Source organism: Danio rerio, chromosome 21 (genome assembly GCF_049306965.1).
Source record: "Danio rerio strain Tuebingen ecotype United States chromosome 21, GRCz12tu, whole genome shotgun sequence".
NCBI classification, from domain to species: domain Eukaryota; kingdom Metazoa; phylum Chordata; class Actinopteri; order Cypriniformes; family Danionidae; genus Danio; species Danio rerio.
In genome coordinates, this window is record NC_133196.1 from 33,553,941 (window position 1) to 33,566,009 (window position 12,069).

The 12,069-nt window shown below is 34.2% G+C and overlaps 1 protein-coding gene across 5 annotated transcripts in view; it reads right to left on the reverse strand.

The window, feature by feature from the left end:
* stim1b (stromal interaction molecule 1b) overlaps nucleotides 1-12,069 on the reverse strand; it is an 87,136-nt gene that overhangs the window by 43,888 nt on the left and 31,179 nt on the right. For 4 of the 5 annotated variants that reach the window (XM_009295557.5, XM_073934161.1, XM_005161288.6 and 1 more), the window contains exons 4-6: nucleotides 11,813-11,927; nucleotides 11,217-11,328; nucleotides 9,550-9,662 (exon numbers count right to left, since the gene is read on the reverse strand). In XM_009295557.5, the coding sequence (XP_009293832.2) occupies nucleotides 9,550-9,662; nucleotides 11,217-11,328; nucleotides 11,813-11,927 (340 nt within the window). 5 annotated transcript variants of the gene reach the window in all.

The following is a 12,069-nucleotide window of genomic DNA, read 5'->3' on the forward strand; positions in this document are numbered from 1 at the left end:
ATTTATTTATTTATTTATTAATTCATTTATTTCTATGGAGAAATCTTTGGATTTATTACTTTATTTATTTGCATTTTTATTCATTATTTTATTTATGGAGAAATTTGTGGATTTTTTAATTAATTCATTTATTTATTTGCATATTTGTTCATTGTTAATAGTTTTTTTGCAGGTTTCATCATCCATAGTGGTGCTCTGCAATAACATGCAAACATGCTAGCTGTTTTGTTTTTTCTAAAAGCTATCTTAATGTACAAGTAGCTCAAACTGGCTCATTGAGAGGTGGGAGCCAGCGGAGGTGCAACAACTTTAATCATTAGGCCCACACTTGTCACCGCTATCAAGCCATCACAGAGCTTGCAATAAGTGTCATTGCGACATGTAGTTACATTTTTCAAAAGGTGCGCATCCAGTGTCAGCCACAGCGAGAGGTCTGTGACCTTATAAAGGCTGCGCTGGACCATACTACACTGTTAACCCTTACTGTAGATTATGCAGTAAATAACTGTAAAATAGCCAGTGTTTTGCTGTAATAAAAGGAAACAGTATTTTACTGAAAAAGGAGGAGGATTTGTATGAAATTTTGTAGTGCAAAGAATAAATTACAGTAATTTACTTTATGTACCCATTACAGATAGTTACTGTGATAATAAATGGTAAATTACTGCTCAACCATTATTACCCCATGTACTCTGATGCTTTATGTTGCTATATATATATATATATATATATATATATATATATATATATATATATATATATATATATATATATATATTCTGTTCAGTTTCGTTAAGTGTATGGTCAGTATTGAGGAGAATGGGAGACAATGCATTGATGATAAGCTAAATTTCTCTGCAGCCATCTCTGTGTTTTCTTTGGTTCCTTTTATGTTTTTAACATTGAGTATCAGGAGTCAACCAATGTCAATTTCACAGAGCTAATTAAAAGGTGAAGATATCGACGAGATGCATTTAAAGGCAAAAATATTCACACAGAGCAACCAAATTATCACAATCATTTTTATAACTTTGTTTACTTTTCTATAATTAATATAATTAGCCTAGTTTAGCCTATAGTTAAGCTTTTAAATTGCACTTTGAGCTGAATATTAGTATTTTGCTAAATAACTAGTAAAAATTTGTTATTTAAAAAATATCTTAAACAGCACGTACATACATTTTTGCAGAGACTCAATGAATTTGTTTGGAAAACTTCAAATGAAGTAGGTAAAAATGGCATTAACAGTATAGTATAAAGACTTTCTAAATAAATGTATTAATCAGGTTATTTGTTTGTTTTTTTATTATTATTATTACTACAGGTTTGGAACAACATGAGGATCAGATTATTTATTTTTTTATTTTTTTTGCTTTGGATGAAGTTTTTATATTTTTATTGTTTTTATTCAATGATATGTGCATGATTGTGATAAATGTAGGCAATTCCTTTGAAAATATGCTATGTACATGGGATGTCGAACTCCTGAAGGGCCGCAGCCCAGAGATTTAGTTCCAGCCCTGCTTCAACACACTACCTTTAGATTTAGTTTGATCAGGTGTGCTTAATTAGTATAACTGCACTGTTACTCTGTAGATTGTGCAGTAAATAACTGTAAAATAGCCAGTGTTTTGCTGTAATAAAACGAAACATTTATTATTTATTAACACATATTATTTTACTGTAAAAGGAGTAGACTTTGTATGAAATTGTGTAGTGCAAAGAATAAATTCCAGTAGTTTACTTTACTCATTACAGAAAGTAACTGACAATAAATAGCAAATTACTGTTCAACCATTACTGTCCCATCTTCTCTGATGGTTAATGTTGCTATTTATAGAGACATGCATTTTAAAGGCAGAAAATAATGATTTAGGCATCACCACACACTCCCACAGGCTGTCTGTCTTATTCTAAACACAAAGGTGTTAGAAAGAGTTTTCAGAAAATGCTGGCCCTTTAAGAGAGCCAGGTGTTTGATTTGTTTACTGCTGTGTGCTCTATTCTCTGTCCATCAATTCAGATGTAGAGTCTGATTTGTTTTAGGCTTTAACTAAGAATCTACAATGAGTAAGTAAAATGTGTTCAAATGTTTTTGAGGGTTTCTAATAATAAGGCTGTGTTTTAAGTGATATTGTTGTTATCTTAAACTGTGTACTTGAAAGCTACATTGTTAGCTAGTTAGCCTCCCCTCATATAACTTCTTACTTTTGTTTAAGTATATGTATTTATTGGATATTGCATACTGTCATAATGTACAGATGCTAACAGTTGTATGTATCTTTCTGGCAACTAAGCCAAAATTAAATTCCATCATCTCAGTAAGGTAACATGTGCACATCATCACAGGGAATCACAAAAACATGATACACATAGCCATCCACACACAAAAGCTCCACTGTCAGGTCCCAGGTTGTGAGTTTGTTGCTAAGTATTTTTCAGAGCAGTGTTTCCACCTATGAATTTATATTAGAATCAATAAAAAAGTTTGTTGTCATGAGATAATTATAACAATAAAACATTGGATCCTTTGGTTTTTTGGTGTTGCCAACTTTATTTTTATTTTTTATAATTATTTTAAACTTTTTATAGAGATTTGACACAGTTTTTAATTATTTAAAACTTTCAAATTTAAAATAATTATGTTGTGTTTTTTGCTGTTCATTTGCTGATCTACCTTCTTGCAGATTTCAGTTGCTATCCATATCAAACACACCTGAACCAATTAATTAGGACCTGAACACCACTTGATAATTACAGGCAGGTGTGTTTGATATGGGTAGCAACTGAAATCTGCAGGATGGTAGATATCCAGGAACAGGATTGAGCATCCCTGCTATATACCATGGGGGTCAAACTCCAAGTTCCTGGAGAACTGCAGCGCAGCAGAGTTTAGTACCCACCCTGCTTCAACATTACCTGTTGATTTCTAACAAGCCTTAATTAGTTTGATCAGGTGTGTTTAATTAGAGTTACAGCTTAAAGTCCCGGTCACACTGCACTTTTCTTTCTGCAGACTTCCATTCATACGCATGTGAGTACTGCAGACCTGGAATGATAGCTCATGTGACAAATTTCATAATTCGCAGCATTGGAAAGTTCAAGCTTGGAGAATGCTGACATGCGAAATCACATCATGTGGTTGCTTGAGACCAATCAAAGATCAAAACATGACCTCTCTGGCTTGCTTTTTCAATCTCTAATTATTTTGTTTAATTCCACTACTCGCTTTGTTTAATTCCACTTCGCAGTGCAGTATGACAGAATTTTGTTAATGTGACCGCAGCCTTACTGTGCAGACCTGTAATATGCAAGACATTATTTATGTCTGCTGATTTCTTAATTTTCTTACTTTTTCTGTTATTTATTTGTTTGGTGCCAAAACAATAAAATCAATTTGTCTGAAAAATGTTATGCCTTCTATTTTTTAATAACAGCTAAGAATACTGATTAATTTTAGTAACACTACAATAACTATATATGACATACTATTAATGTGTATGCAGTATAATGCTGTGATTTGTAAAACTACAATACAGTTATTAACTGTACACAGTTTCCAGTTAGTTACCACTGCTGCTCTATTACAGTAATTAACTGGCAACACTGTTGCCAGCTACTCACTGTATCGGTTCAGTTACAGTAAACAACTGGCAACACTGTTGCCAGCCACTCACTGTAATGGTTCAGTTACAGTAATTAACTGGCAACACCGTTGCCAGTTGCTTACTGTAACCGAACTTTTACAGTGAGTGGCTGGCAACAGTGTTGCCAGTATTCTACTGTAAAAAAACCCGGTAAGGTCTAACAGTGTAGTATAAATCAGCCTTTTGGATTCATTTTAAAAACAACCCATTAATATAACTCAGTCAACTTTTTTTTGGAGAGGCATTAACTTTCTACACAGTTCACATTCAGGTTTAATAACTATCATAATAGGGGCATTTTAAAACTTCAGGAACAAACTCTAAATAAATGTTGTTGCTTCTCAAACATATCAATTTTCCCCAAGATAACTGATTATGCTGACCTGTGCTTAGTTTAGTTTCTTTTCAATTTCACACTGGATTGCAGCAATGACGTTAATATGCAATTTCAGAGAGGTGTTTCCCACAACAGTGGCGGGAACATCAGCTGCGTGACGGGAGGATTTGGATGACTGGATTAGCGGGTGCTATTTCCATCTGCAATTTTGCCGCTAACATCCTGCCCAGGAAAATGGCAGGTGACGGCACATGTAGCGGTGCCAAAGTATTTGTGAGCGGACGGTGTTGAATCCCTCAACCTTCACACTCACCGATCCTAACCAGCTTGTTTTGAGGTCAGGTTAAATCTCCTTTAAGTTTACTGGGACCAGCATATGATAAACTTCCGTCTTGGATTTTCAGTTATGGACTAGTGTTTAGATAAATTAGCTCTTTGAATGCATAGAAAAGGAGTGTTTTGTCTGCACATATAATCCTTGAATGGGTCTAAAGATATTGGAGGTTGTAATTGCTACATGCAAGCGTTGAAGCTGAGCACAACTGTGCACAAACACTGGGAGATTTTTCATTAGTGATGCAACAATATGAGGTGCTACAGTAGGGAACAGTCTGGAACAGTGAGGAAGCTTCCACTGCAGACAGTATAAACAGTGACTGGAGATGCGAATAACTGCCATAGCTGAGATTATTAAGAAGCTCTGGATGGGATCTGGAATTGGGAGGGATCAACCAATCAGCGATTCACAGATGTACTGGTATATTTATAGAGTACATAACATGATCTACAGTTGAAGTCAGAATTATTAGCCCCCGTTTATTTTTTTTCTCTCCAATTTCTGTTTAACGGAGAGAAGATTTTTTCAACACATTTCTAAACATAATAGTTTTAATAACTCATCTCTAATTACTGCTTTATTTTATCTTTGCCATGATGTTAGTGAATAATATATTACTACATATTTTTAAGACACTTCTTTACAGCTTAAAGTGACATTTAAAGGCTTAACTAGGTTAATTAGGTTAACTAAGCAGGTTAGGGTAATTAGGCAAGTTTGTTTTGTAGACTATCTATCTATCTATCTATCTATCTATCTATCTATCTATCTATCTATCTATCTATCTATCTATCTATCTATCTATCTATCTATCTGTCTGTCTGTCTGTCTGTCTGTCTGTCTGTCTGTCTGTCTGTCTGTCTGTCTGTCTGTCTGTCTGTCTGTCTGTCTGTCCTTCTATCTATCTATCTATCTATCTATCTATCTATCTATCTATCTATCTATCTATCTATCTATCTATCCATCCATCCATCCATCCATCCATCCATCTATCTAATGGATATTGGAAAAATCCAACATTGCAATTTTTTTTATTCTGCAACAGATATTGTGATATGAATACAATTTCACCAGATGTGTTGAATAATTTTTTGGAAAGAATTTATATTTTAGATTGATTGGGATGATTCTGTGGGGGAGTGTATATGCATAAAATATAGATGTTACAAATTCAATAAAAAAAATTATAAAAATTATATAAGCAAATTATTGTTAATATACAGTAACTGAATAATCAAATGTTACACTACAATTTCTTATGCCTGACATTTTAAAACTCTCCCAGTCACAGGCCACAAAACACTTTTGAAATGATGAATTAAACTAGAGACTCAACACAGCCTATATTCGCAGTGTGACTTCTGAATGATCACATTGTGAATGGAGAATGCTGCTCACGTCTAATCTCCAATAATCCTCCAAATAATTTCAAATAGTTTTATTTTTTATTTATTAATTATCAAAAGTGTTCTCAAGAGATTTAGGAACTTATTAAGCATTGATAATGCCAAAAAACTTGAAAAAAGAAAGCAGGTTACAAGAAGAGGTCGACGATAACCACGGCAAACAACCCACACAGAGGAGCTGAGGCAAGCTTCACAACAATCAAGACATTATGGATGCTATAGAAGCCTTAAATGCCTCTGTTAATCAAAAAATCGACGCCTCTACACAAACGATTGCAGAATTGCGTACAGCAATGACAACTATCACAGAAAAATCGAGTCGAGTCGATTGAAGAGGCTTGCACAGACTACAAGGTATGCCTGTCAGCAGTACCAAAGCAGTGTGTGGAATTAGTGGACGAATGCAAACGGCTCAGAGAAAAAAAAGTGACGATCTCGAATCCCACTCCAGCCACAATAACATTTGACTTGTGGGAAATTGCTAAAAAGAAAGAAAGCGGTAAACCTACTGAATTCATCACGGAACTACTTATAAAATTGCTGGGCCCAGAAAACTTCATCAAACTATCTAAAAAGGAAAAAAAGTGCCATGGACCACCAAATATGATCATCAATAAAGTTTTTTTATGTATAGACCTTATTTATACTATGAAATTTAGCATTATAAATATGCCTATAATATAACTTTTGAAAATATTTATTTTTACTCATTATACAGTATGTCTCTTTTATCTAGTGTTGCGTTATTATTATTAAATGCTAGATTTATTTCCTTATTCGAATCAAATGTGTATTTTTCTGTTTTGAGGACTGTCATGTTTATGTTGTGTTCTGATTAGCACTCTATCTATTTTAAACACTTGAAAGAATTAAAAATAGAATTGCTGTGTCCCTAATCATGGTATGTAACATAGTAGTTACTGTGTTAAGATCACTTTTCCATGCTTTCAATGTATTTTCTCATTTATTCTGTTGGTTATTGATTATGCTCACCTGTGTCTTGCTTAGTTTCTCATAATCCTGTGAATTTTTAATAGCTCATTCTATTTCTTTTTGCCATGGTGTCTATGCTTTTGTCTATGCCTCAGTGCTGGCTGTTATGTTGATGGTTTACCTGTTGGATTACTGTCATTTACAGTATACTGTTATGGTCTTCTTTCCAGGGGTCTTTGAATATTCATGTTTCACTATAAGCCATATACCAACACAGCATCCGTGACATGCAGACATTGTGTGAGCGGAAATTCTTACAACAAATATCACGCAGGCTTTAGGATTAAGATGGTCCTGTGTCTAATACCGTTATCAAAGCACTTTTCTTACCACCAGCATCTTTGGTAGGTTTAATTCTGGCTGATGTTCTAGGTATACATATTCACATGAACTATGAATCATATGATGACATGTCCTTGACCCTTCCCATCCATCTCTCTCTTACCTATTTATTGACAACGTCTCAACATCCCTCTCTTTTCTGTTTCACCAGCTGTACTTGAGTATCAGGCTGTACAGGCTGACATTAATGGGACATACCTCTTCTGTCTGGCTCTTGTACTCCAATAAGCTTGGCTATTTTCAGACGCAGAAGATATTTGTTCACGAGAAAAGTAAACAGACTAAACCTTTGCTTGATTTTAGTGTGTAATGAGCAATGAATATTGCAGTCTGGACTTCATCCAGAAAAGCCTCAGCCAACAAAATCCAGAGGAACGTGTTATGCCTTGCAGAACATTTCCATGTTATTTCTAAAACACTCAAAACAGGAAGAATATCCAAGAAAATGTTTCCAAACATTCAGGATAAAGACAAAAAGAAACGAATGAATATGATTAAATGAACATTTCAAGTTCTAGGAGGTGAAAAATCTATATTTTAGTTCGCACGAAAATAAAAATAAAGCAGTGAGAGAGTATAGAAAGACTCATCTGTCAGTCAGAAACAATTCATTTGGAAATGGAACGTTTGATTTAACTGAATTAAACAAATTAAGTCTTATCAATAAACCAGAATTGATTGAACTGATTAACAAATTCATCTTATTGAATCTTGCCAATGAATTAGAATCATTTAGGTCTAAGGGCCCAATCATACATCCAGAGCAATAAGGCACAATACGAGTTTGAAGTGATTTTCAGACCAGCACAACCCTAATTTTCACGTCTTGCACCACGTTGTTTAAATATCAAATCCATTTGTGCCACTTTGTGGACTCATGTGTGTGCCAGTCTCAAAAGAAGGTGTGTTAAGGCGCATTGTTGGCGCGTTGCTAAAAGCTGGTCTAAAATCCAGTGCACAATATGTACTGTAAGTTGTGCGCCTATGCAGGTCCAAATGCTTACATGTTGCTTAATATACACAGGATGTACAGCAACACATAAATTTCTTTACATATGACAAAAATTAAAAGATTAAAATATTTAAAAAAAAATATTATTTTCTACATAAACAAAAAATCCACTGCCTTCTACATATTGGAGGGATTTTTTCAGTTTATTCATGACAATTGGCATTTGTATAATTTGTATTTGTATTTATTATATGCATATTTATATTTGTTTTAATAAAAACAAGTTTAGATTTGTCCATCTGTCGGGTTTTGGAGATGTATACATCACCATGTGGGGCATAAGAATAAGACTTGTGTTTGGATATAACAATTTTTTTGACCACACGTCATTATTATTGATTGTTTATTAGTTTGTTGAAAATCAAAACTGAATTTAGAAATAGTTTTGAAACAAATCTTTGAGCTTAACAAACAAAATTAAATATGTAGGCTAATGAAAGTCTTCAGTGGAGTGCGTACAACACTGTTTCCTTATTCACGAAAGTAAAGGAGTAAAGTAAAGGGTAAAAGTAAAGTAAAGAGAAAGTAAAGAAGCCAAATGGAGGAGGCTCATCCTTTATCCTCTGACAAATGGACTGTTTAACTGTTTTTGCACTTACAACATCCTCCATGTAAATAGCAAATGCGCCATGGTGTGAAGCAACTGACTCACTGACTCAACTGACTTAAAGGGAATGTGAGATGAGACTCACTGGTTTAATGCAAGTTATGCTCAAAACGCACAAATAACTCATTAGAATAAGCACAACCCTGTTAGACCATGCACCGGGCGCTTATTTTTCCGTTCATAAAATAGCAAAAGTAAATTCAGACACTTCCTTAATGCTTTTGTGCCATGCGCTTTAGACTTTGCGCCTAGATTGTCAAAATAGAGCTCTACATCTTAACTGGCTCAAAAACGTTCTTTTTTCAGTGTCAGTTTGAACTTTTGCACAATAGCAAATGAATCTCATCAATGATTCTTGCTCATTATCCAGAACTGATTAATTCAAATGGCCAGTTTGATCTGATTCACAATACCAAATGAATCTTAATAAATCTTGCTAATGAATCAGAATTATTTCATTCATTGGGTTTAAGTTTTATTTAATTCAAAAACATTAACAAACATTGCTCAATTTTGCTGATGAATTTTAATCCTTCAAAGGACAGTTTAAACTAGGCTAGGAGGAAAAATTCTGGCAAACTTTTACCTATTAAGCAGAATAAATCATTAAACTGATTTACAGAATGAAACAATCTAACCAAATCTTGTCAATTAAGCAGAACTGTACAAATTAAACTGCCAGACTGAACTGATAAACAGAAAATATTCAAATTTACCAACTCTTGCCAATAAATCAGAATTGACTCAATCAAAATGGAGTTTCAACTAATTCATCGAAAATAATCAGTTGTACCAACTTATGTAACTGCTAACAGAGACCTATTAAAGCAAGCATACTGTCCCAGTCATTGAGCCCAGTGTTACTGACCTGGAGGTCCAAAAAGCACAGTGTCCAGAGCCTTCAGCTGCAGTTTCTGTGCATGACTGCGGTCTGGTATCTTTAGCACAGACACAAGTAGGGTAGCATTTTTTACTGCAAGTCTGTGAATGTCATATTAAAAACCTTAATCAGTGAATAAACATTCAACAGGCAAAAATAAGTGTTCCTATACAAACAAAATCTACAGAAAACACATTTAAATGTGCTGTCAATATAGTAATTCATTATAAGCAGAGCACATGATAGCAAATTCAAAAGCTAAAATAAAATGCTCACACAAAAAAGGTAATTTCAGTGTCCTGTGTACTGATAGCTACTCGCTGATGTGCAAATTATCAATATAATCTATTTTAGTTTGCTGGTATATTTTGGTTACTTTTTGTATATATATATATATATATATATATATATATATATATATATATATATATATATATAGAACTTGAATTACCTGATTAAGTTTATACTCGTATTATTATGAATTATATCATTTAAATTGGATCAAAACCTTTCATCAAAGATGTCCAAAATATATGAACCAACACTCATTCATGTTTTACGCCTGTTTCAAACTGCAAGCGCAAGCAGAGCATGAGCAGCGCGTGCACAGCGCGTATGGAGAGCAGAAGCAGCGCGCAGGCATTTGCCTTTTACACCAACTGCGTCTGCAGCGCGCAGCTCATCATCAGCTGCTGCACCGATCAGTCTATCTCTGTCTGTTCCATCTAGTTACCTATTTATCTCCAAATGCAATTTTTTTTTTTACTTTTCATTTTCCCCAAGGCCCGCAGCAACTTCCTCCTATGCTGTTTCCTTAACCTGCAAGTCTTTATTTTACAAAATATATAGATCCTAAAGAGCTGTATACTTCTCAAGCTCTGAGAAGTGTCATTCGTGTCTTTTCAGGTGCACTTGGTCAGAAGACTGTGATATCATGTAATTTTGTTTTTGATTGTCAGGATGATGTAGTCCTATAGTTATAATAATGTTTATGTAATATAGTTATAATGATATTTATGCAATATAGTTATAATGATATTTATACATAATCAAACTAGTGTGCAAATCTAATACTAAAATTTTATTTAATTTGGTTTTGCAGTTCGGGCCCAAATAAATATTAGTTGCCATTTTTAATCGTTTAAATTCATTTTAAAAAATGTATGAAAATCTATAGATATTATAGATCCATGTATTGGGTAAAATAGCTTTTTACTGTCATTCAATGTGTTTTGGTCATTTTCAATGCACTGTCACTTTAATTGAGCTTGAGCAGCGCAGTAAAAATAGACCCAGAGCCGAAACTATCGCGGCACTGCTTGTTCAGTGATGGTCATGCCTCGCTGACACGCTGCTTCTGCGTGCAGTATGAAAGCTCTAATCTGTTAATATTGATGCCGACAAAAACATGCGCTGCTCACACTTGCAGTGTAACACAGGCGTTAGAATGATTTTAAAAATCTATGTAAAATAGATAAAATCATAAAATAAATAAGTAAAGCCAGTTTTAGGTTGTCTGGTTTGCTTGGAACAAATTTTTTTTATGCAAAGATTTCAAGTAACATTTTCACAAGCATATTTATGTACATTTCGTAATATTACAGTTTTCAGTTTGTGGTCTGCCCCTAAAAAACACTATTCACAAGCGTTCTTACCTAGGCAAATCTTTGCCACTGATGACGTTCTTTCTGAAGGAATCAACATACTGCGGTAACTCCACAAAACTGGTGAGCCACTCCTCTGCTTCTTCCACTGTCCAGTTATAAACTGTATAGACCATTAAAAAAAAAAATCATATTGGATGCTAATGCTTTAGTGAGGAAGAAAACACTCAGAAGAAAAAACTAAAAGTTATATTTGCCCAAACATTCACTACCTGACAAAAGTCTATCCAAGTTTTAGAAACAACAAATAATAACTTGACTTCTAGTTGATCTGAACCCCAAACCATGATTCTACCTTCACCAAACTTGACTGATTTCTATGAGAATGTTGGGTCTATGCGGGTTCCAACAGGTCTTCTGCAGTATTTGTAATGATTGGGACGCAGTTATGTTCTGCCACTTTTCCAAATGATCAACTAAAAGTCAAATTATTATTTGTTGCTCTTACAACTGGGATTGACAACAAGACTTTTGTCAGGTAGTGTATTGCTTTCAGATTAACATGCATGTAAATTGATGTGGTTACTATGAAATTGCTCTAAACTGGTTTATAGCTGTATGGTTTGTATAAAATAATTTGTTCACACCTTCAGAAGCCTTCCAGGAGTTCCACATGTCCTCCACTGTGATCAGCAGATCTGCTCTGTGGAAACTGTTGTGTTTTCCTTTAGGGTCGTGGTACTTTAGGTCTTCCCTTAGAAACTGAGAAAACAAAGATTAGGTTTTAGCATCTGGTGAAGTGGTTCTCAATGATAAGGTATTTATGGCAAGACACTGCAGTTAAAATATGTTTTTATGCAACTATTTTCAGATTTTTAGATTTAGACTTTTTGCTTTTCTGTGA